This window comes from Tetranychus urticae, chromosome 1, assembly GCF_039701765.1.
Source record: "Tetranychus urticae isolate SD_2017Ah chromosome 1, NJAU_TeUrti_SD_1.0, whole genome shotgun sequence".
Lineage (NCBI taxonomy): Eukaryota > Metazoa > Arthropoda > Arachnida > Trombidiformes > Tetranychidae > Tetranychus > Tetranychus urticae.
The window spans coordinates 18808206-18834667 of NC_142958.1; the positions used below are offsets into that span (position 1 = coordinate 18808206).

General features: G+C 34.3%; 5 protein-coding genes and 1 pseudogene across 5 annotated transcripts; all 6 read right to left on the minus strand.

Moving 5' to 3' along the window:
• Nucleotides 1–901: 901 nt before the first annotated feature.
• On the minus strand, nucleotides 902–2743 carry LOC107359245 (cytochrome P450 2J4). Its single transcript, XM_015925722.3, has one exon. The coding sequence runs from the start codon at nucleotides 2593–2595 to the stop codon at nucleotides 1090–1092; it is 1506 nt and encodes a 501-aa protein (XP_015781208.2). The 5' UTR covers nucleotides 2596–2743; the 3' UTR covers nucleotides 902–1089.
• Nucleotides 2744–3700: 957 nt separating this feature from the next.
• Nucleotides 3701–6097, minus strand: LOC107372117 (cytochrome P450 2J6-like). Its single transcript, XM_089265842.1, has 2 exons — nucleotides 5959–6097; nucleotides 3701–5516 (listed from the first exon to the last, which is right to left on the minus strand). The coding sequence occupies exon 2, from the start codon at nucleotides 5350–5352 to the stop codon at nucleotides 3853–3855; it is 1500 nt and encodes a 499-aa protein (XP_089121968.1). The 5' UTR covers nucleotides 5353–5516; nucleotides 5959–6097; the 3' UTR covers nucleotides 3701–3852.
• Nucleotides 6098–7261: 1164 nt separating this feature from the next.
• On the minus strand, nucleotides 7262–9167 carry LOC107372118 (cytochrome P450 2J6-like). The gene has a single exon (XM_089265841.1). It carries the CDS (start codon nucleotides 8994–8996, stop codon nucleotides 7494–7496), a length of 1503 nt encoding a protein of 500 aa, XP_089121967.1. The 5' UTR covers nucleotides 8997–9167; the 3' UTR covers nucleotides 7262–7493.
• A 2626-nt stretch (nucleotides 9168–11793) lies between these two features.
• LOC149094719 (uncharacterized) lies at nucleotides 11794–13121 on the minus strand (annotated as a pseudogene).
• A 1368-nt stretch (nucleotides 13122–14489) lies between these two features.
• On the minus strand, nucleotides 14490–14957 carry LOC149094720 (cytochrome P450 2U1-like). The gene has a single exon (XM_089270465.1). The coding sequence runs from the start codon at nucleotides 14955–14957 to the stop codon at nucleotides 14490–14492; it is 468 nt and encodes a 155-aa protein (XP_089126591.1).
• An 8676-nt stretch (nucleotides 14958–23633) lies between these two features.
• On the minus strand, nucleotides 23634–25381 carry LOC107372192 (cytochrome P450 2J4). The gene is given in 1 exon segment (XM_089265843.1): nucleotides 23634–25381. A coding segment is annotated over 1 exon segment (1509 nt). The 5' UTR covers nucleotides 25240–25381; the 3' UTR covers nucleotides 23634–23730.
• Between the last annotated feature and the right edge of the window lie 1081 nt (nucleotides 25382–26462).

The following is a 26462-nucleotide window of genomic DNA, read 5'->3' on the forward strand; positions in this document are numbered from 1 at the left end:
CAAATCACTTCTGATCAAATGCAGAGTGGAAAGAGTGGAAAATGAGGGTTTTTAAGCATCCTGAGGAAAATATAGCTTATTTCGTTCGATATCTCATCTCCCTCTGAAACTGAAACTCGGAATTTGTGATACTAAAAAACAGATACAAAATTATCCATTTAAGAGTAGCTGATATTGTTTCAACCTGCAGCATAAAAGTCAGCAACATTTCTTCGTAAAGTTTCCAAATTAAAAGAATAATTGTTTTCGCCTTTCTGTTTATTTATTGCTTCCAAGTAACCATCAATATAATCATTGATTTCACCTTTTTCGAGGTGCTCATTCACTTCGGTTGTTACTTGATCTTCAAGCTGCATTTGATTTTGTACACTAAGGTGGTTAGCTTCTTTCATTAGCTTAGTTTCATTCATCACAGCCACATCAAACGGATTTACATCAAAACGGAAAAGTATTTTGTAATCCAGTTTTACTGAATTAATCAACAATGTAATTGCTGTGCTAATATGAAGTATCAGCGGTGCTATTCAACTGCTATGCTACCAACGAAACTGCAAAGATCTTCAAGCTTTAGACTAATTAAGATGTTAATCTTTATTGACTTATAAACTTTCCGATTTGATTCAAAAGCAATAACTTTTGCAAAGTCAATTTCGCAATAGAACAAAGCCGTTTGAAGAATAAAAGAAAGTCTTGTACCAGAAATCGAATATCTCTCTGGATTATTTGGACTTGTTAATCGAGTTTAAATGGAGCCATGAATCTATGTATGTTAGATTCTGCACAAGTAGCTCTTGTGTTTTAATTATAATTGAATCTCAAGTCAATCATCAGTTTGATAAAAGCGTTATTCAATTGTTAACTGCTCACTGAAATGATCAACGATCGAAGTACTGCTTCAAGGTTTTTTTTCAATTGTTATGGATACTTTATTCAACTATTGGGCAAAAAAATATTGATAGTTGAAGAAAATAGAATTTTGTTAACAGAAGTAAACAAAAAGATGGTTAATTCTTGCATTTCACTACAATTATTTCAATAAAATGTGAAGAAATTGCGACAGTGATGAAGAGTTTGTTCGGTAATTAATTGTTAATCCTTAAGAGAATGAAAATGTGTGAGTTTCACTGGTTTTTTCACTATTCTAATGAAGATATAGTTTACTTCATCGGATATTTTTTCTCCTTCTGAAGCTGAAACTTTAAAATTTTGCACAATTGAAGCCAAATAAAGAAACAACTCCATCAAAGCCAAAGTCACACCTGGACAGATCCTTTTGCCTCCACTAAATGCCATCAAATTTGGTGACTTGATCACTTTTGTCCCATCATCACTGAGAAATCTCTCTGGTTTGAATGAATGAGGATCATTCCATAGATTTGGGTCACGGTGAACAGCCCAAAAGTTGAGAATAACTAATGTATCTTTAGGTATAGAATAGCTCATTACTTTCGTGTCTTGAGCAGCGCGTCTTAGAACATTAAGAGGAACTATTGATGACATTCGTAAAGATTCATAGATGAACGCCATTGTAAAAGGCATCGAAGTTCTGTCAGCATAATCTGGTTGACGTTCGAATCCAATTGTTTGCTTAATTTCATCTCTAATTTTCAATTGACATTCAGGGTAAGTAATCAAATATAACATCATGAAGCTCAATGTATTTGTTGTAGTGTCGGAACCAGCGGCATAAAAATCAGCAGTATTACGTCGCAATGTTTCAATATTAAAACTCGTTTTCGAATCCTTGTGCTTATCCATTTCATGCAAATAACCATCGATATAGTCCTCGATTCCATGAGTTGCTTTCTTTTCTTTATGTTTAGTAACTTCCTCAGTGATTTTCTCTTCTAGTTCCTTCTGATTGCTGGTCACTTTTTTGAGTTCCGAACTGAATTTAGCAGCCAAAGAAACGAAGAAAAATAATGAAGGCATAAACATAAATTTACTGAAGTATTCAACATTATCACTAACTTGCTTCATGTTGTGTTGCATTTCGATTCCAATTGGATCATCATATTCAAATCTATGGCCAAACAAAAGGATTGAGACATTATTAGCAACACTCAATCCACTCAACTCGTTGAAATCAACTTCTTTGCCCGATTCTGATTTTAAAGAGTCAATAAAGAAACCAATCTCTTCTTTGATCTTATCTTCAAGTGTACTTTTTCCAAGACCAACATTTCGAAGTATTGTTAGAGCAACTCGTCTCTGCTGTCGCCAAGGTTCACCCGACATTTCAACAAATGAAGGGTTATATCCAGGAAAGAAAGTTGCATTCGGTCGAGCTAATAATTTATCATTCTTGAAAGCTTCTTCAATGGCTTTCACCTCGTTGATCACAACCACATCGCATTGACCACATTTGAAGCTGAATACTGGTCCATACTTTTTAGCCAATTCAGTCATTTGAATATAAGCATCTTTCTTAATGAATGGCAAATAACCCACAAAAGGTAAGCCCCATGGACCAGGAGGAAGTTTATAAAGTCGATGAATAAAGTTAAACAAATACTTGATCAACCAAACAGTTAAACAACCACAAAATATGTTGAATAAAAGAGTTGGGTTTAAGTTAAAATGAGCGAGAAACATGTTGAATCACTTAGTTCTTGCAAATTACGAGAGTCAACTAAACACTTCAATGTTTCAAACAGAATACTAAACCTTTTATACTGTATCATCGAATGCATCAAGCATCTCTTGACTTTAAAAGTAAAAAACAGCTTTAATTTACTGTCATATGATTCGAATCAAGATAAAATAAGTTCATTTATGATGTACTGCCTAATCGTTTTCATTTGATCTGATATCTATCTAATATAAATTAGTCTTTTTTATCAATACAATAAAAATTTGCAAAACTTATGTTTATTCAATAGCCAGCAAAGATAAGGTGCGATCCCTTTGCAGGGAAAACGAGAAAAGTAAAAATATTTAGATCAATAAAAAACTTGAATGGCATCAAATTTGGTGATTTTACTACGTAAAGTTTCCAGGTTAAAAGAATAATTGTTTTCGCCTTTCTGTTTATTTATTGCTTCCAAGTAACCATCAATATAATCATTGATTTCAAGAGAATCACCTTTTTCGAGGTGCTCCTTTACTTCGCTGGTTACTTAATCTTAGATTTCCCTTTGATTTTGTACCATTTTCTTGTATTACTTAAGTAATAAAAGACAAAAAACTCAATGAAGAAACGGAATTATGAAATGATGGAAGAAAAGTTAGTCCGTAGAAATAATGGAAATTTTGATTAACTTTCTTTAAACTGTTGGCCATTTCAATGGCAAATAGATCCTCATAGTCATATCGATGTCCAAATAAAATGATTGAGACCACATTTGCAACACTGAGGTGAATTGCAAGAGCTTTCATTAGCTCAGTTTCATTGATCACAACCACGTCAAACTGACCACATTTAATATTGAAAACTGGTTCATACTTTTTATTCAATTCAGTTATTTGAATATAAGCATCTTTCTTAGTGGATGACAAATAACTAACAAAAAGTAAGCCCCAGAACCACCAGAATCAACTAAACAATGCAATGTTCCCCTACACCGAGTATCTCTTCGAAAGTGACAAAACAACTTCAACTTAAACTTAAATTAGCCATCAGGTTTCCGTTAAGAAAAATAAAATTTCTGCATGCATAATAGCCTGGTTTTAATTTCTGTAAATAACTTGTAAAAAAGTGTTCAAAAAGTTCATCAATAAATCCTGTGCTTTAGAAAGATTATTATTTATACATATTGTATAGCACAATTACTATTGATGATTTTATTTTATTCAATATTCATAGCCAGAAATCATAGTAAGATCCGACTCAAGAACATCAAGAAAGATGGGCTAACTATCCTTCAAAACGTGAAAATGAACTTTCATCGGTTTTCTAAGTATCCTATTGAGATTATATTTCACTTCGTCAGATATTTTATCTCCTGCTGGAGCTGAAACTTGAAAGTTTTGTAGTATTGAAACCAAATAAAGAAACAACTTTGTCATGGCAAGCGTTGACCCTGGACAGATCCTTTTGCCTCCACTAAATGCCATCAAATTTGGTGACTTGATCACTTTTGTCCCATCCTCACTGAGGAATCTCTCTGGTTTGAATGAGTGAGGGTCATTCCATAGATTTGGATCACGATGAACAGCCCAGAAGTTCAAAATAACTATTGCATCTTCGGGTATAAAGTAGTTCATTACCTTCGTATCTTGAGAAGCGCGTCTATGGGCATTGAGAGGGACAATTGTTGCCATTCGTAGAGACTCATAGATGAAAGCCATTGTAAAAGGCAATGAATTTCTGTCTGCATAATCAGGTTGACGCTCAAATCCAATAGTTTGTTTGATTTCATCTCGTATTTTTTGTTGATATTCAGGATAAGTAATCAAATATAACATGATGAAATTCAGTACGATTGTTGTAGTGTCGGAGCCTGCGCTATAAAAATCGGCAGTATTCCGCCGCAATGTGTCCATATTAAAGCTTGTGTTGGGATCTTTCTGCTTATCCATTTCTTGCAAGAATCCATCGATATAATCTTCAATTTCATGAGTTGAATCCTTTTCCTTGTGTTTAGCAACTTCTATTGTGATTTTTTTTTCTAGTTCCTTCTGATTGCTGGTCACTTTTTTAAGTTCAGAATTGAATCGGGCAGCCAGGGAAACGAAAAAAGTTATTAAAGGCACAAATATGTATTTACTGAAGTATTCAGCATTATCACTAATTTGTTTCACATTACGACACATTTCAGTTCCCATTGGATCGTTATATTCAAATCGATGGCCAAACAAAAGGATTGAGATAATATTCGCAACACTCGATTTAATCACTTCACTAAAGTCAATTTTTTCGCCATGAGTTGATTTTAGAGATTCAATGAAGAAACGAACCTCTTCTTTCATCTTTTCTTCAAGAGTACTTTTTCCAAGACCAACATGGCGAAGTATAGTCAGGGCAACTCGTCTCTGCTGCCGCCAAGGTTCACCCGACATCTCAATTATTGAAGGAGCACGTTTAAACGCAGGAATAAAACTTGTAGTTGGACGAGCCAATAGATGATCGTTCTTAAAAGCTTCTTCAATGGCCTTCACCTCGTTTATCACAACTACATCGCACTGACCACATTTAAAGCTGAAAACTGGTCCATACTTTTTAGCCAATTCAGTCATTTGAATATAAGCATCTTTCTTAATGAATGGCAAATAACCCACAAAAGGTAAGCCCCATGGACCAGGAGGAAGTTTGCGAAGTCGATTAATAAAGTTGAACAAATGCTTGATCAACCAAACAGTTAAAAAGGCACAAAAAATCTTGAATAAAGTTAGATTTACGTTTAGAAGCATGTTAAGTCGTTTAACGCTTACAAATAATTGGAATGAATTCAACACTACAGGTTTTATTTCACCGTTTATATCTTATAATTGCGTGTATCAAGTATCCACTCTCTTTAAAAGTGTTACAACAACTTCAATTCGCCATCTGATTGCTGTTGAACAAAACATAATCTCTGCACAAAATATAATAGCAAATATTATAAAATCAGTACAATTTACGTACAAAAATTGTATTATTGCTGAGAGAGATGAGCTTTCAATAATAAAGTAAATCATTAAAGATTAGTAAAGACTCAGAGTTGTTGAGATTCTTTCAATGAAACTTGGGAGATGGGAGATTCTGAGACAAGATATTGTTTCGCGCAAATTTGTTAGTTTTCCTTCAAAGTTTGAATAATGAGTTTGATTGGCTTTTAACCATTCCGAGGAAAACATATAATTAATATAATTAACTCATCCTCAATATTTCATCCTCTACTGAAGCTGAAACTTGAAAATTTTGTAGTATTGAAACCAAATAAAGAAACGTTTATATCAAAGCCAAAGCTGACACTGGACAGATACTTTTGCCTCCACTAAATGGCATCAAATTCGTTGACTTAATAACTTTCTTACCTTCGCTGAGGAATCTCTCTGGTCTGAATGAATGAGGATCATTCCATAGATTTGGATCACGATGAACAGCCCAAAAAATGAAAATAACTATTGTATCTTTAGGTATAAAATAGCTATTGGAATGAAGTAAACACTTCAATTTTCATTTCATTTCTTATATATTTTTATTCTGTGTATTGAGTATCTCTTGTCTTCAAAAGTGTTACAATAACTTCAATACACTATCAAATTGCAGTTGAGAAAGAAATCTTCATATTATCTTCAGGAAAGTTGTCTCTTCCATTTTGCATAAAAATTACAAAAATATAAAAGACGCACAACTAGATTCAATTCAATCGATGCGCATTCATAGAGAATTTTCGACCTCGATATAACTTGATAAAATTCAGCTGATTTTACCGATCTCAAACGCATATCAATCGACCTGTGAGTGACTTAGATATCACTCACAGCTTTACCCACGCAAGCGACAACAAGACCACCTCTACCTCCTCTTCAACCCATTGTACCTCCACCAACTATAGGTCGTACAGCAATACAGCAAACACGAAGCATCGCTAATCGACCATCATCCAATAAAGCTTTCTATTAATATTTGGCTGTTCTGGGCCTTTACCAACGAAACAGCTCGGTCAAGGCCAAGTTGCACCTGGACAGATCCATTTTTTTCCTCTGAATGGCATCAAATTTGGCGACTTAATTACTTTCTGTCCATCATTACTGAGGAATCTCTCTGGTTTTAATGAATGAGGGTCAATCCATAGATTTGGATCGCAGACCAAAAGTTGGAAATAACTATTGCATCTTTGAGTAAGAAATGACTCTGCAATGAATTATCTATGAATGAATTAATAATGAGATTCTTCTATCAGCTAAGTTTTTGATCACAACCACATCAAACTGGCCACATTTGAAGCTAAATACTAGTTCATACTTTTCAGCCAAGTCAGTCATTTGGCTATAAGAATATTTCTTGATGAAAGGCAAATAACCCACAAAAGGTAGACCCCATGGACCAGGAGGAAGTTTGCGAAGTCGATTAATAAAGTTGAACAAATGCTTGATCAACCAAACAGTTAAAAGAACGCAAAAAATTTGATTAAAGTTGGATTTACAACGAATTCGAGAACATGTTGAGTCACAAAGTTTTACAAATAACTAGAATCAACTAAACACTGCAATTTTTCACTACACCGAGTATCTCTTGTCATCGAAATAGTAAATTTACCATCTTATTTTGGGTAAAAATCAGAAAAACTATTGCAAATTGCAGTGCGACTCAAATTAATTTGCCCTCAAAACGATCGATTTGTAATTTTTTATTTATTGTATGCAATAGTAAAAGATATTGAATTACAAGAATTTTGAGTAAACTATGACTTGAATTTCATGTAAAAAACAAATGTTTAAGATAATGATTTAACGTTTCTCTCTTCAACAAGTGGTAACAAAACATTAGTAAACAAATTACTATTTTCAATTGAATTTGAGCTATTGGACAATTCTGGGTTAAGAGACTGTTTCGTTAACATTTATTAGTTTTCCTTTAAAGAGTTGAAAATGAGTTTCATCGGGTTTTTAAGCATCCTGAGGAAGATGAAGTTTACTTCGTCCGATATCTTCTCTCCCTCTGGAGCTGAAACTCGGAAATTTTGTACTATTGAAACCAAATAAAGAAACAGCTCAGTCAAGGCCAAAGTAGCTCCTGGACAGATCCTTTTACCTCCACTAAATGGCATCAAATTTGGCGACTTAATTACTTTCTGTCCATCATTACTGAGAAATCTCTCTGGTTTGAATGAATGTGGATCATTCCATAGTTTTGGATCACGATGAAGTGCCCAGAAGTTAAGAATAACTAATGTATCTTTAGGTATGGAATAACTCATTACCTTGGTGTCTTGAGAAGCACGTCTTAATAGATTGAGAGGAACGAGTGTAGCCATTCGTAGAGATTCATAGATGAACGCCATTGTAAAAGGCATTGAAGTTCTGTCTGCATAATCTGGTTGACGGTCGAATCCAATAGTTTCCTTAATTTCATTTCGAATTTTTTGTTGATATTCAGGATAAGTAATCAAGTAACACATAATGTAGTTCAATACATGTGTTGTAGTGTCGGAGCCTGCACTGTAAAAAGAGGCAGTATTTGTTCGCAATGTGTTCATATTAAAAGTCGTATACGGATCCTTTTGCTTGTCCATTTCTTGCAAGAAGCCATCGATATAATCTTCAATTTCATGAGTTGCTTTCTTTTCTTCATGTTTAGTAACTTCCTCAGTGATTTTCTTTTCTAACTCATTCTGGTTACTGATCAAATTGTTTAGATCAGAACTGAATTTAGCAGTCAGGGAAGTAAAAAAGTTCATTGCAGGCATAAATGTGAAATTATTGAAGTATTTAAATGCATCACTAGCTTGCTTCATATTGCGTCTTATTTCAATTCCAATAGGATCATTATATTCAAAACGATGTCCAAACATAAGGATTGAAATATTATTCGCGACACTCAATCCAACCACTTCACCAAAATCAACTGCTTTACCACATGCTGAGTTTAGAACGCCAATAAACGAACTAATCTCGTCTTTGATCTTTTCTTCGAGCGTACTTTTCCCAAAACCAACATTGCGAAGTATTGTAAGAGCAACTCGTCGCTGTTGTTTCCAAGGTTCACCGGACATTTCAAGAAATGAAGGATCAGCTCCAGGAATGAAGGTTTCATTTGGACGAGCAGTTAAATGATCATTCCTTAAAGCTTCTTCAATGGCTTTCACCTCGTTGATCACAACCACATCAAACTGGCCACATTTAAAGCTGAATATTGGTCCATACTTTTCAGCCAGTTGTGTCATATGAATATAAGCATCTTTCTTGATGAATGGCAAATAACCCACAATGGGTAGACCCCATGGACCAGGAGGAAGTTTACGAAGTCGATTAATAAAGTTGATCAAATGCTTGATCAACCAAATAGTTGTACAAGTGCAAAATATATTGAACAAAGTTGGGTTTATGTTGAAATGATCGAGAAACATGTTGAGTCACTTAGTTCTAACGAATTACCAGAATCAACTAAACACTACAAAGCTCCTTATTTTACACTACATCCTTTATATCCTAACTGTTTCAACCACATCGTGACTTTAAAAGTACGAAACATCTCTGATTTACTATTATATGAGCGACTCTCTTTAAGCCATTGTACTTACAAAAAATATTTGAAAGAAATGAGTTCAGTTGTACTCGACTTTTTAACATTGGATTGATATGTATTAGTTTCTTTATCTTCTTATTTTGTTGCATCTTTCTTTCATCTAGTCACCTGCACTTGAAGGGAATGATTTGATTTGATTCAAATCAAGATAATGATGATTTCATTCATGATGCACTTGCTTTCTATTTTCAGTTTATCTAATATCTAAATAATCCATCAATAGCAAAACCATTCAATAATTAGCAATTATAAGGTGCATGCCATCTTACAAGGGAAGTGAGGTAAGTGGTACAGTTAAAATGGGACAAAAAGTGTATAATTCTATTGATCATGATGAAAATAGTTGGTTACCGTACGAAGTTGAGAACGCAATTGTCCTTTTCTACCTCGAAATCCGATCATTGCTTTTCAAAACGCATAAAGCCATAGTGAATAAAATCATAGCTTTTGACTTTTCAACAAATCCAAAAGTTTATCTCTGAGGCAAGTTACACAATTTCAACTTATCGCTATGGCTTTATGCGTTTTGAAAAGCAATGATCGGATTTCGAGGTAGAAAAGGACAATTGCGTTCTCAACTTCGTACGGTAACCAACTATTTTCATCATGACCAATAGAATTATACACTTTTTATCCGATTTTAACCGTACCACTTACCTCACTTCCCTTGTTAGGGAAAACAAGAAAAGTCGAGTTATTTACTGTATTTAGTGATGAAAATGTACGAAGACCACAGATGCCAATGGTTTTTAGACTTGAAAGAATAGGGTTCGTCCCAAGGAGTTACTAAAATTCATCACGACGAAAGGGTCTTTTGGCATTATGCTATGCGGCAATACGTGTTTTCGAGTCGCTCCTCTAGACGGTTACTTGATCTTCGAGTTGCTTTTGATTTCGTACCATTTTCTTGTAAACAGTAGACAAAACTCGAGAAATATATGAAATTATAAAATGATATCAGAAAAGTTATTTCATAGAAATAATGGAAATTTCGATTCACTTTCTGCAAACTGTTTGCCATTTCAATAGCAAATGCATCCGCATAGACACACCGATTAATAACAAATGAAATGCTTGAAACCACTTGTACCACTGTGGGGGAATCAAATCATCGAAGTTGAACTTATTACCTTCCTAAGAATTGGATTTACATTAGAGCGGTAAAACATTTTGTAATCAGATTTACTGGGTTAAAAAACAGTGTAATTGGCAATTCAATTTAATTTTATTAATTAGTCAACAAAATCACTATTATTACTAATATTACCCCTAATACTTCTGATTATTTTCATCAAATGTAAACACGAAAGTCAGTTATATGAATTGTGATATGATATTGTTATATGAATTATCAGTGGTGCTCTCAACTGCTTTGCTACCAAAGAAACTACAAAGACTTCACCAAAGACCAACTTCAATCTTTAGACTAATTAAGATGGTAATTTTTATTGGCTTATAAACTTTCCGATCAAAATAAAAAGCAACTTTTCTTTACAGAGTCATCTGCCCAGTAAAACAATACTGTGAAAAGGACGCAAGAAATTCTTGTACCTGAAATCGCATAATGTATGTATCTCTCTGAACTCTTTGGACTTCAATAGCGAAAAAACTTGTTGATATAATTTAAATAGACCCATTAATATTCATATGTGAGATTTTTTACTTTGTTAGTAGCTCCTGTGATCTAATTACATTGAGTCTCAGTTTGATAAAAGTTATTCAATCGTTAACTGATTACTGAATGTTCAACGGTCAAAATACTGTTTCAAGGTTTTTCTTTATTGTTATTAATTTTTTCTTTAAGTATTATATTATATTAATCACAAAAACTAGATGAACAAACATAAAATTTCAATAACAAAAGTATTAAACAATAAGATGGGTAATTGTTGAATTTTATTACAATTATTTCAATTAAATTTGATGCCATTGGAAGATGGTGAGCCAAGAGATAGTTCAGTAAACAAACTGTTAATCCTTCAAAGTGTGAAAAGGACGGTGACAGATTCTGCCTGTTTTTGAGCCAGAGATTTTTCAATGCCAATCGATAGAGGTCACTCGACTCTATAAGGAATGTTCAAAACCTTACAGAAAATTTCGGACCTAAGCCCGAAAAAACGCGGTCAAAAGTCGAATTTTTTAGACAGTATTTTAAATGAAAATAAAGGTTTTTAGTACTGAAAAAAATGTTGAAAAGCTTAAAAAAGCTGTTTTCAAAGTACTTTTCAACTTTTTATGTACAAATAGTGTCAATAATGATTTGTAAGTTGACATTATGCGTTCATAAGCTACATATTTGATTCGGTAATTGTGAATTTATACATTTTAATGCAATTTTGTCGATTCAACAATCAAAAATCAATTACTATTTTATATCAATAACAATACGACAATTTCAATATAATAATATTTTTCCTTTTTTCAATGTACAAGAAAACTTAAATACCAGAGCTCCGTTAGCATTAACCAGCCATCACCGCGAGGAGGAGGAGTTGGATTTCTGATGACCACGACTTATCCAAACGTGCGTAAAAACATCACGTTGGAGCGTAACATAAACTATCTCATGTGGGTACTGAAATTGAGATTTAACTCGGCTGCTTCGCCCATGAGATAGTTTATGGATCCTCATCAGAGTCAGGATCTTTCTCATCCACACCACCAAGTTTGTGAGCAAACGAATCTAAATGATTTGCTGCTGGAGGCCTGATGGGTGAATGTCGACCTGTGGACAAATACCAAATAAGGCAAGCTACATGTGAACAGCAGCCAACCGTTCTTCTACCAGAATTGCACTGGCAATAATAGGCAATGATTTTGTCCAACAGGGGAACACACTTATCTATGAGAATATATGTAAAGTATTTCACTTTAGATTTGTGTGCAGAGATGATCTTGGCTCTGAATAGTATGGGATCAATTGTTGTCAAGTCCGGGATTGATAAGGATTGTGTAAATACAGAAATTGGAATTTCATTATCAATGATAGAGGCATTAACGTAAGAATAAATATTCCGGATTTGATAAGTCCCGAGTGTTATCCTGTAAATGTCGTCCAGAGATAATCGTGGAAATTCTGACAAGTCATCATCAGAGGCTTCCACAAAGTCTCTCCTTTTTGCATTTAAGTTATTCACGGGATCCAAAATATAATTCCCAAGATGATTATCTAAGTCTTTTTTTGCAAAAAAACTTTCAATAATCATCTGTGTATTACCTCTATCACTAATAAATCGAGGATGGTAACGATTCAGAATCGCTGCTATGATCCTCAACAAATCAGCATGTCCTGGAAGAGATGTGTTTTGCAGCACATTGTCCATGTATCTGAACTGAGACTTCATTCTTCCGTTCATAGCCTCAACAACCCATCTGATTTTCGTAGAAAATCTTGTTTGATTTGCTTGTTGAGTTGTCAACTGCTGACGCCTTCCAGATTTTGATTTTGCAGTTGTTAATGCTGGCATCAAAACTTTGAAACCAAGGTTCTGGATGGTATGAGTGGAGTCTCTGAAGCTCTATCTACAATAAAACAATCACCTGGGTTGAAGAATTCCCTTATCTTCCCATCATCTCTACTCAGGATATTATTCAAGATTCGTGCATCATTATCAGTAGCAGCGAAACCAGGAAACGCATCAATTATGTAACCATCTGGAAGCACACACAGCATTGGTTTCGTCAAAGGCCTCTTCTTCTGCATAGAGTATGTTGCCTTTTGACATCTTATGTTTGAACTTTTTTGGTGATAAATATAAGTTCCATCCCAGATGGTTATTAAAGTTGATGGATTGCCATTTGAACAAAGACCACTGGCTATCTCTGTTACATGGGACAAAGCAGTTTCTCGAGTCAGAGAATCGAAGCCCAAGTTACTGGTAACTTCCACCACTGTAGCAGGGTTGGACCTGCCCACAGTGGCTTCATCCTCACTAGAGGAAGACATTAAGGAATAATCCATTGAATTGTAATAATAGTATTGCTAGCTGTATATTATCGCTGTATATGATAGCTATATATTATAGTTCAATGATGATAGCAATGGATAATGAATGGTGATAAAGCAATGGCGATAGTGCAATAATGATACAGCAATGGATGGTGAATGATGATAAAGCAATGGCAATAGTGCAATAATGATAAAGCAATGGCGATAGTGCAATAATGATACAGCAATGGATGGTGGAATTGATAATTGATAATTGATAATTGATAATTGATAATTGATAATTGATAATTGATAACTGATAATTGATAATTGATAATTGATAATTGATAATTGATAATTGATAATTGATAATTGATAATTGATAATTGATAATATCACATCTTAACAAAAGTATCCTGAATCGAATTTATAATCTCAAGATGGACCAAACACCATCAACATCAGGATTGACAAAGAGTCAAAAGAAAAGAGCAAAACGAAAGGAGAAAGATGTGCAGAGAGGCTTTGAGCTTGCTCAAGCAGGAAAAGATGATCCGAAACTAAGAAAAATGAAAATCAAACATATAAAAAGAAAAGAGCAAAGCTCTGTGAAAAAGTTTGAGAAGGCAATGAAATGTCATAAGGAGAAAGCTGAGACTGCAGAGCCATGTAAGTGGTTCTCTGATCTGAAAGGCAGCGTGGCAAAAACGTTTCTAAAAGAGGCCGATAAATTGATGAAATCCGCTATCGATGATAGAGTAGAGCTAGGCTTATTAAAAGAGCCAGTGGAGCCTAGAGAACGGATTCATCAATTGAAATATGGTAAATAAAGGATGCATCAGGAGCGAAGCAGCCGAGTTAAATCTCAATTTCAGTACCTCCTGATGCATCTTTAATGGACGCTTAAAGTAATTTATTACTTTTGTAAGTCGTGGTCATTCGAAGTCCAACTCCGCCTCCTCGTGGTGATGACTGGATAACACTAAAGGAGCTCTGGCAAAAAAATAAACCCGACAAACTCTGGGAATACGCGAAAGTCCGAATTGACAATAACCAAACATAGTCCAGGTGAAAGGCCATCTGAAAAAACCTACAAAAATTCTATCAAATCTCTGGCTCACTAACTTTCTTGCCAAATCTGGCAACTCCTCATACTTTAATACACAAAAACTTAGTTAATTAGCTAACGGAGTATTGTTTGCAAAAAATAAACTTAAAGGCATGTTTAATTATCGTTTATAAGCCTCGAATATTCATTAAAAGTTGTTATCTCGATGTTATTTTTTCCGACTTCCAAACGCGTTTTTCATTCCTTAAGTCCGCACTGGGAAATTTATGCCTCTGGGGACTTTTACTTGTTTATATGTCCTCTATCGAATGGCACTATCAAATAGCTGGCTCACAATGGGCAGTTTTACATAGGCTTTCTATCACCCTCCTTTGTGAGTTTTTGCCACTGGATTTTTTACCAATGAAGATATAGTTTACTTCATCGGATATTTTATCTCCTTTTGAAGCTGAAAATCGAAAAGTTTGCACAATCGAAACCAGATAAAGAAACAACTCCATCAAAGCCAAAGTTGAACCTGGACAGATCCTTTTGCCTCCACTAAATGGCATAAAATTAGACGATTTAACTGCTTTTGTCCCATTCTCACTGAGGAATTTTTCTGGTTTGAATGAATCAGGCTCATTCCATAGATTTGGATCACGATGAACAGCCCACAAGTTGAGAATAACTAAAGTATCTTTAGGTATAGAATAGCTCATTACTTTCGTGTCTTGAGCAGCGCGTCTATGAACATTTAGAGCAACTATTGATGACATTCGCAGAGATTCATAGATAAACGTCATTGTAAAAGGCATTGAAGTTCTGTCTACATAATCTGGTTGACGTTCGAATCCAATTGTTTACTTGATTTCGTCTCTAATTTTTCGTCAACATTCAGGATAAGTAATCAAATATAACATCATGAAGCTCAATGTATTTGTCGTATATTCACGTCGTTGAAAAGAAGCATTAATACTTTTCTGGTGAAAGATCTATGTCCCGTCTGCAATTACCAAAACATTTTCCTGAGCAACTTCGAACAAATTCGTTGCAATGTTTGTTTGATTTGATTTCACACTCTCCCTTGTAACACTGTTGAAACCTAAATTAAGCCTGGCAAACTTTTCATCAAGAAGTTTGAGGGTTTTTTTTAAAATCCGTTTCGTCTTACTTGGACTGTAGTTGACGAGCGAAGCTATTTGGTCGAATGTCAGGTTAACTCGAAGCTTCATCAAAGTGAGAAACATGGTTTAATGTTTGCTGGTTCTAAATGAAGCTCAACTGTTTCCATCACTGCTCTAAATTGATGCGGTTCTAAACCTGTCCATTGTGTGTAAAACCTTTCATTACAGTCTTCTGGTGATTTCACTGTAATGTTGAAGTTCTGGCACTGTAGCTCTTTCTTCAGCATGACAATTACTTCATTCAAATCTTCTATGGATAATTCACTATCTGGTGCATTCTGCACATCAATCCAATGAGTTGGTCCGGATTCGAGATGTGTCTTACAATATCTACTACCGCTAGGAATGCTTACGTTTTTGGCCATAATAACAAATAATCTTTCCCTGAAAGGCACATAAGTCAGGATTCTGGTAGGTCGACAACCAAAGATACAGGTAGCATGACCAGATCTGGATTTGGTGACGAAGGTATTTGGAGTTGGCTCACCAGGTAAGCGTTCATCCAGGTAATCAATTCCCTCTCGCTCATCAGGCTCATAATCATCATCGGAATCAGAATTTTCTGATTGCTGCTGAGCGTGCTCATCTTCAACTTCATTTTCATTATCGCTATTAAAAAGAGGTTTAGAAAAGTTTTATAACTGATATAAAATATACAATGTTAGGATGGAACAAACCTCATGTCATTTTGCCAGTGACTATGATGAAAACTAGTGGATGGCTCATCATTTTTCACGCTGGGCAACTCAGCAAAAGACAAGCTGAAACTTTCTGGATGGCCAAACTTCAATCAAACTTTGTGTTGAAGTAGATTTGCGTGTCAAATGATTCACCCTACTCATGAAACAAGAATTGCAAATTCCAACACCAACCTGCAAACGTCTAGCTTGATTGGCTTGACCTTTTCTTCTTTCTTGATAGAAATACAATTCTTCTACGAATTTGAGTTTTGATTTTTTGACCCTTTTCTATTTCCTACGCTTTCTGATGTTCTCGCGACGTTCTGATGTCATATACTAAGCCACTTTAATTTACTATTTCTAGGATGCTCTCGTACTTGCTGTCATTTGTAATAACGATGATGAACAGGTGAATGTCTTGTTTCAGAGGGTAAGTTAACTTACTAGTCTTCATTAACGGTCAGTATTAACGCTCTGTTTTCATTCGTGGTTTCGCCAGCTACTTCACCAAGACTTCGAAGGTTCTGTACAGCTCTAGAGCTTGTAAGCGGAAAAAACACAATCGGATGCACCGACGTCCACAAAAAAACACTGCTGTGAATTATCAAAAGACGATCGCGACTAAATTGCAGCTCGAGTATGGAACCTGCTTCGAGGTGGATACAAGCAAATACTGAAGGCGAAATTGGCAAATTTGCAGTATTAACATGTCCATTTCACTTGGCAGCAACTTTGTTTATTATATACAAAAATATATGAATATGGTCAAACTGAAAAATTAGTAACTTGTTCAAATAAAGACTTCATTCATAAATTATTTGCTATCAGACTTTTATTTCATCTTTTTAAGTGTGATACTGTTTTTTGCTTATTCACTGCTCTTTGAACTTTTTTCGTGTTTGCAATTAAACTTAGGCACTCGGTTGTGTAAAATATAGCACAATTGACATAAATAAATTTAATAAAATCCGATACTTATGTGAACATTTTAATCATTTTTTTGCTTGTCTGCCTCATGTTATTCTCGTGCACGCAAACATGCTGAGGCAGAGAAACTCTATCTGGTTGCGATTTGGTCCATGCTGTGAAGCTAACTGACGCGCCTCAAGCTAACCTCATACATGAAAAAACGCTGAGGTTAGGCGGCAAGAAGAAAACTTGTTTGATTCCTGTTGTATTTAAATGTTTTTTAATGCAAAAGCAAAAATAAGCATATATTTTAGATGAAAAAGGTACTAGATAGGTTTATTACAAAAATGACTTGAGTGACTTATATTTAGATGTAATGAAAAAAGTACATTGTTTGACATCACGGTTAACTATCAAGATGAACTTTCACAGTTTGTCGAACTTGACTTTTAACGAAATTGATTTAATGACTTAAACGCATAACTAAATTTTCATATGATTCGCGCACATGATCAACGGCGGTTTTAGGTGGTTTCAGGGCTCCGACTAATTCATAAACTGCTCCGTAGGGTATATGGTCAGATTGTTCATTTTCATCATCTGGAAGTGTGATTTCCACTTCGTATTTATACTTTTAATTTGCAGAGGTGCACACATAATCGATCTGGTAACCTCGTTTGGAATCGTCTAATTCGTTTGGTAACATTTCACTTAATAACAACAAGTAGCACAATACTAGCTGTTGTTTGTCTAGATTGTTGTCTTATTTTTCTTCTAGATTATCGAGGTTCTTTCCATAATACACATTTACAAGGTTAAGATCCCCAACCAAGACTTAACCATCAACTGGATCTATGTGCCTATTTTCGGCGTTCGTGCAACCTTTTTGGAATCTCATCACTGTTGCAAAAATTTCAAGCAAATATTGCTCCAAATCATTCCCACCATGACATGTTTGATGGCAATTTATAATTCCAATTCTTTTATCACCATTTTGCACTACAGCGGCAAGAAAATCAGCACGTCGAGTGGCAAAGGTCTGAATGTACCCAGGAAAGTCTTTTCGTAAAAAACAGGTCAATAAATTTGCTGTAGACGTGTACTTCCAGGCAGCACGTCTTCTAGGGGATGTATTGGCTTGAATCCAGCATTCGATTTGATGCGTGATAACCATATTTCTCCAGGTGGATACTTTTCCAAATATTTATGCATTTCTATTTGCTCGTCCTTTGAAAGATAACCTTTCTGCTGCAAAAGCCAATGGTGAGCGATTACAGGAAGAATACCTTTTTCGCTAAAATTCAAAACTATCGCGACTTCAACACTTGAGCGCAATGGTTTAGTTGTAAGGTAACCCTTCGCTTTAAATCTAAGATTTTGCTCTTTCCAACTTTCCAAGATCTTCTCTCGCAAGAAATCATCTGGACACCATTCAGTATCATAAATGATGAAATCAATGGTGATGGGTTCATTGAGGTCCATTCTTTCCACGATCGGACTGCTTAGGTCAATCTGGATAGACACTCCAAAACACTTTTTGTCAGTGCTAACTGGATGGCATTTAGTTAGAAAGATTGAAATTGAGGAGTTTGATCTAAAATAGAGAGCACCAAAACCAAGCCTTTTTTTAAAATCCTTACTCCAGTTGGCCGTTCCTGTGAGAGATTGTTGAAATCGTTGCATTTACTTCATCAGGGCTACATGATATTAACTTTTTTAAAACAAAAGCCACTATGTTGATATCCTTCTGCATAATGCAGTTGAATTCTTCATTTGCTAAAAGAATCAATTTCAATATAATACGATGTTTAGACCAAAAAAATTGTAACCATTTTTTTTGATTCTCTGCCTCAAGTTGTTCTCAAGCTTGAGAACTGTGGTTTACCTCCCATACCCAATAACCTATCACCAAACCCTCTACGAAAAGTATTGGATTGGAATATGGAGTGTGTTGCTTACCCATCAGGCAATAATCATAATAAAGAATAATTCACTAAGCATTTGAAAAATACAATTTTGATGAAGGAACCACACGAAATCCGGTAGACCAACAATTGGAATCGGAATCGGACGATTAAAGATATCTTCAATTATATCTCCACTCAATAATCAATTTAAGTTTACTTACTTATTTATCCATTTATTTGTTATTTGACTGAATCTATTAAACATCACATGAATCCAGAAATTTTCTTGTAATTATTTGACTATAAATTGCTGTTCATTAATCAATGTGTGAACAATATCTAGCCTCTAAATTTACCATTGAAACTTATGGAGAAATTTTAGCTCTAGCTGATCCATGTGATAGTATTGAGCTGAAAGACAAATGTTTAGAGTTTGTACACCGTGATTCATAATCACCTGACGGCCCTTGATTGCTAATAACTTTAATCTGCATTAAGACTATTATTTTTTATTTTTATTATTATTTATGTTATTTTGCATCATTAATTAACTTAGAATAGATCCAATTTCGCGTTTAATTGAGTTAAAATTTAGAAAAATCAAAATATGGGAATTTTTGTTTTAAACAACTGTTGACCCGATTTTCTCCTCTATGAATGAGCGGAATTTTCTGATTTTCAGTTAAATTGTAGAGTATCTATTCATCAGTCAGAATTAGCATCAATCGTTTTTTTCAAATTCTTTGTTAAAAAACTACAAAAATATCTTTTGAGACTGTAAAATGACTCTGTAAAATGAACTTTCAAAAACGACTCTGAAACATCATTGTTTTGAAAGGTAATCATTGCGAGCATATTGCATTGGACAAGCAATCTTTGAACTACAATTAGGCACCAATTTGATCTTTATATGTTAACTAATAAAAAAGTTATTAGCAATTAAGCGCCGTCAGGTGATTATGAATCACGGGGTAGTAAAAAATTCACATAAAATTGTTAATGGTAACTTTCTTTTCAAGGAAGCATTTGAATTGGTGGCAAAACGGCCAAGAGCGAACTGATCATTTGGAAGATGTCTCGATGAATTGCTTTCAATAAATATTTTGATTTCAATACGATTAATGATCCCTTTATTTTCGAAAACTGTGTGCACCGCTAGATTATGTGAACGACATCAAAGGAGGGAAATACCCTACCATCATTGAACTTTATCTTGCAGATTTAAATGACCATCAAAAGCAAATCAATTCGGGTTCAATACTTGTCTTTCGTATTATTCATCCCAGTTAAGCAAACAAAGGCTACGAATTCAGAAAATCATGAGCTCTGATATTATTGAAGTATAAGCAGTGTTCAAGAAAAAGCTCTCATGTATTCTCCACACAAGAAGAGTGCTGCATCAACAATCCAATTGCGAACCTTTGGTAACAGATTTGATAACAAAAAGGTACCTAATTGATTGTTGATTTAGCACTTCTGAGACTCACCAAGAGAGGAGATAGCGAACATGGATCTCTTCTTGTGTAGAGAATCCATGAGCTGAATGGTTAGCTTTGTGTCTCTTTAAATTTACCTGGACTATCAACAACAACTGGTGCCGAAATAACATCTGATGCAATCATTCAATTTTTTCTGAATTCCATCATTCTAACTTTCCTGTATCATGTAGAGGCCATTGGCATAGTAAAGTGTTAATTCATACATGCAAATATGCCAAAGATGTACGTAATATTTGATATACGATTGCTCAACTTTTGTATTGAACCAAGTTGATTCAATTATTTATCGGATATTATTGATAAATATCAAGCAAACATCAAAATTATGAACGAGAAATCGCATCATTAAAAAAACAGTTGGACGAACTCCGACAATCATTGGAACCTTGCAAGTTGAAGAAAGTAAAATTATGCATAATCAAACATTATTCATTTATGTTCATGGTTTTTGATTAAATTTATTTTACTATTCAGTTGAACTCCTCAACAAAATCATGATGAAGCCATGAATAAAACGTTTAGATAACCAAAGATGGAAAGCGTAAACTATTCACTTATCGGATTAATGAATGGTAAATACGTTAAACACTATGACATGGAAAGAGAGTTCAGGAAAAAATACATGGAACAACTGCCTAAAAACAACTTTGCGTGTAAGGGGTCCACCCCGCGAGAAAACAGGTCGAAGTAACAAAATTTACGACGATATAAGAAAAATTTGCGTTACGCCTTTGTGTGTATTCATTGCCCATTAGAAAATGCTTCTAATTTTAGCAATTTTCAAAACATTTGAAAGAGCATTTTGATGAACATGGAGTCCAGCCTGACGATTTAGATTATAACTCCGCTCAATAATCAATTGATCAATTTTACAATTTGTATTTAGCGACACACTGTATAAATTAAATAAATGTAATCATTTTATACTGTTATTTAGTATAATATACTTTATTATAAATTAGACAAGGTGAGGTGAATATATTTAATTTACAAAGATTGAGAAGCTGTACAATTGAGCGCTCCTTCTTTCTCCAAGATTGAGACAAGTACACTGTGATTCATAGCATTAAGGACACCGCGAATTTCCCAGGAATCAATGAATTTAATCCAATTGAAGGGATTTTTCTTATTGGTATATGTTTATTCACACATTTTAAGCCAGATTAGGCACTCAAAAGTCGGAAATTTTGCTAATTAGCCTCGCTAATTGTTAATCTTCATATGGAGTTGATGCATGGTATTAAGGACACTTCATATTTTGAGCATAAATGGCCTTTTTTCGAGCAATCTCACCATTCCAAGTTATCATTTCTTTGTAATAACATATTTTTCGAAGTTTTTGTTCAATTTTTGAAAGTTCATTGTTTTTAAATTAAGTTATATAATGGGTAGAGGTGCAGACATAAGTGATCGAGAAATTGGTCAAATTATGGCTTATCGTGACCAAGGTTTATCGATAAGAGTGATTGCTGATAAAATTGGAAGGTTGAAAAGTGCTGTTGAGAGAGTTATCAACCATCCGGACCAATACAATCAAAATAATCGAAGTGGACCTTCGTATAAATTGAGTGACCGTGATACTCGGCAAGCTTTACGGCTATTATCTAATGAGAAAATGTCATGTGCGGAGGTATCAAGAGTCATTGGTGTTGACTGTTATCGTTCAACAGTTTACAGAGCTGCAAAAAGAGCTGGACATATAGATTTCCGACAGCCAAACACCAAACCACCTTTGTCGCCTGAGCATAAGAGGGCAAGACTACAATTTGCAAAAGGACATATCGAATTTGGAGATAAATGGTTAAAGGTGATGTTCTCAGATGATGAAAGGTTCAATTTGGATGGCCCTGATGGCTACAAATGTCATTGGTGAAACCTGAATACGCCTGATACATATTGAAGTTTAAAAAATTGATGCATTTTAAAAATTACAATTTATACATGATTGTTGACATAGGAAATTGAAGCAAATCAAATTTTCGGGTCAAATCAAAGGTTTCGCATTTAATTACCTTATTGTATCAAATTAAAGAGCATCGTTAAAATTACAATCAGTCATCAAGAAGATCCATTAAACATGGCAAACTATCAAATGATTGGTAAAAACAGTTTTTCATGAAATCTAGACCTAGACATACATGATGCTTTTTTCCAGCAAACATTTTCTAATTTTATAATAAAACGAAATCGGTTTCCTTTTGCATTCCATGCATTTAGAAATCGTATAGAGTTTGGAGATAAATGGTTAAAGGTGATGTTCTCAGATGATGAAAGGTTCAATTTGGATGGCCCTGATGGCTACAAATGTCATTGGTGAAACCTGAATACGCCTGATACATATTGAAGTTTAAAAAATTGATGCATTTTAAAAATTACAATTTATACATGATTGTTGACATAGGAAATTGAAGCAAATCAAATTTTCGGGTCAAATCAAAGGTTTCGCATTTAATTACCTTATTGTATCAAATTAAAGAGCATCGTTAAAATTACAATCAGTCATCAAGAAGATCCATTAAACATGGCAAACTATCAAATGATTGGTAAAAACAGTTTTTCATGAAATCTAGACCTAGACATACATGATGCTTTTTTCCAGCAAACATTTTCTAATTTTATAATAAAACGAAATCGGTTTCCTTTTGCATTCCATGCATTTAGAAATCGTATAGAGTTTTCAGTAATTACGCTTTGCTCTAAATAAATCCAAGAAAGTCTGAAGACGAATAAAGTTGGGTTTGCGTTAAAATGATCGAGAAGCATGTTGAGTCACTTAGTTCTAACAAATACCAGAATCAACTAAACACTACAATGTTTTTTACATTACATTACATTTTTATATCTGTAACTGTTTCAGCACATCTTGACTTTCAAATAATATATTTTCTTATTTTTGTCGTATTTTTATTCCATTTAAGCACTTGTACTCCAAGAGAAGTGATTTGATCAGCATTAAAATATTTCAAATTAAAATAATGATAAGTTCATTTATGATGTACTTGCTTTCCATTTTCAGTTTATCATTATTTATCACATCATACAACATGTATTTAATTTTATAAAAAAATCAAAACTCTTGTTCAGTAAAGATAAGAGGGGATTAACCATCAGGAAAGACGAGAAAAGTCAAAAGTTTCGATGAGGGAAAAACTTCAATTCTATCGAAAGCTCTATTGTTATTGATGTTGAGATTCAGTCAAAAGCTCTTTATTGGGTTGCTTTAACCTAAAAATCCAAACCCATGTATTAACCATGTGATATATTATGCTTGATGCCAAAGCCACATAACCATAATAAATATTATTGGTGAGTTTGATTTTATTCAATTTATCACATTGTTAGTAGTGTTGTACATTGTACATAGTCGAGCTGAGAGAATGGGTTTAAAAATAATCATTTAATTTTCCGTTAAAGGGTGGAAATTGAGTTTCACTAGTTTTTTCACATTTCTGAGGAAGACATATTTAACTTCGTGAGATACTTCATCTTCCTTTGGAACTGAAACTCGGAAGTTTTGTACAATTGAAACCAAATAAAGAAACAACTCAGTCAAAGCTAAAGTTGCACCAGGACAGATCCTTTTGCCTCCACTAAATGGCATTAAATTTGGTGACTTAATTACTGTTGTACCATCTTCACTGAGGAATCTCTCTGGTTTGAATGAATTAGGGTCATTCCATAGATTCGGATCACGATGAACAGCCCAGAAGTTGAAAATAACTATTGTATCTTTGGGTATGAAGTGACTCATTACCTTTGTGTCTTGAGAAGCGCGTCTATGGACATTAAGAGGAAGTATTGTTGCCATTCGTAGAGATTCATAGATGAACGCCATTGTAAAAGGCATCGAAGTTCTGTCTGCATAATCTGGTTGACGTTCGAATCCAATAGTTTGCTTAATTTCCTCTCGTATTTTCTACTGATATTCAGGATAAGTAATCAAATATAACATCATGAAGTTCAATACATGCGTTGTTGTGTCCACGCCAGCTGCATAAAAATTAGTAGTATTCCGCCGCAATGTGTTCATATTAAAACTTGTATTTGGGTCTTTCTGCTTATCCATTTCTTGCAAGAATCCATCGATATAATCTTCAATTTCATGAGTCACTTTCTTATCTTTATGTTTAGTAACTTCCTCAGTGATTTTCTTTTCTAGTTCCTTCTGGTTACTGGTCATTTTTCTTAGTACAGAACTGAATTGGGTAGCCAGAGAAACAAAAAAACTCATTGAAGGCATAAACATAAATTTACTGAAGTAGTGGACATTATCACTAACTTGCTTCACATTACGGCACATTTCAATTCCCATTGGATCATTATATTCAAATCGATGACCAAACAAAAGGATTGAGATATTATTCGCAACACTCAATCCGATCATCTTATTGAAATCTACTTCTCGGCCATGTGCTGATTTTAAAGAGTCAATATAATGGCCAATCTCATCTTTGATCTTTTCTTCGAGCGTACTTTTTCCAAGACCAACATTGCGAAGTATCGTTAGAGCAACTCGTCTCTGCTGCCGCCAAGTTTCACCCGACATTTCAATCAATGAAGGTGCATGTTTAAATCCAGGAATAAAGGTTGTGTTTGGACGAGCCAATAAATGATCGTTCTTGAAAGCTTCTTCAATGGCTTTCACCTCGTTTATCACAACCACATCGAACTGACCACATTTGAAGCTGAATACTGGTCCATACTTTTTACCCAACTCAGTCATTTGAATATAAGCATCTTTCTTAATGAATGGCAAATAACCCACAAGAGGTAAACTCCATGGACCTGGAGGAAGTTTACGAAGTCGGTGAATAAAGTTGATCAAATAGGTGATCAACCAAACAGTGAAACAACCACAAAATATGTTGAATAGAGTTGGGTTTGCGTCAAAATGATCAAGAAACATGTTGAGTCACTTAGTTCATACAAATTACCAGAGTCAACCAAACACTTAAATTTTTCTTACAGTACATTACATCTTTCATATCTTTGGGTATCAAGAATATCTTGACTACTAAAAGTACAAAACCAGAAAGTAAAGTAATCAAGACGTCACGAGATAACAGCTTCAGGTTCTTCAGTTCACAATCAGAAGGCGCTTTCAGTGAAATTTGCGCAATATTATAAAATGAAACATTACATCAAAAAATTGCATGTTGAATCAGCCCCACGATCATTCCCCTGACTCTTCAATAAGCTAATAAACTTCCTTTGGCCTGGATTTGGCCTTATTAACTAATATAAGTGTGTTTAGTTTCATTTCCAGATATTTTTTATTAGCATTCTATTAATTACTTTATTTTGATCATTTTTCTGGTTTAAAGTTACAAAATTTTACTCAAAACTCACAAGTTCAAAGCAAATACAGAGTAGAATATATTTTCATTCATGAAGTTCTTTTATAAATAAACTAAACTGGTTTCTCTGGCGATATTGTCAACACAAATTTCGATTCCAACGATATTTTTTCACCCTCTGGAGCTGAGATTCGAAATTTTTGTATAATTGACACAAAATAAAGGAAAAGTTCCATCCATGACAAATTTGCGCCCGGACAAAACCTTTTACTGGCATTGAATGGAAAGAAATTAAATAACTTGATAACATTGGAAGCATCTTCACTGCTAAATCGTTCTGGTTTGATTCAGTATCTTTTTTACTTTTGATTTCACCATAAATTTGCCCCAAAATGTTTCTCTAGCTTCTTTCGTTGCATCTGTGAGGCGCTGATCGAAATTTTTCAGGGAACATGCTAAGAATTTTTCTCAAGCAAAGTCGCAGTCTTTTTTCATAATAACTTTTAATATTCACAGTCTAATGCTACTTACTAGGATGAAAGCGGGCTGAATTGAAATAGATTCCATTTTTTATAGTTTTTCGCTTCGACAAACTAGTTTGTGATAAATATTGCTACGAATTTGTCTTTAAATGACTTAATTTTTTACAACTATTTAAGAGATGAGCTGTTTCTTTTGGATTATTCAGTTAGTTACCAAGGACAGTCCTTGCAAAAGAATATGTTTGCTTAATAAAAGAAATTTGTAACTTCTAAACTGTGAAATGCAAATTCATCTCGACAAGACTAAATCAATAAAGAATAAATTATCCTGTTTTCATCATTGCTCACCA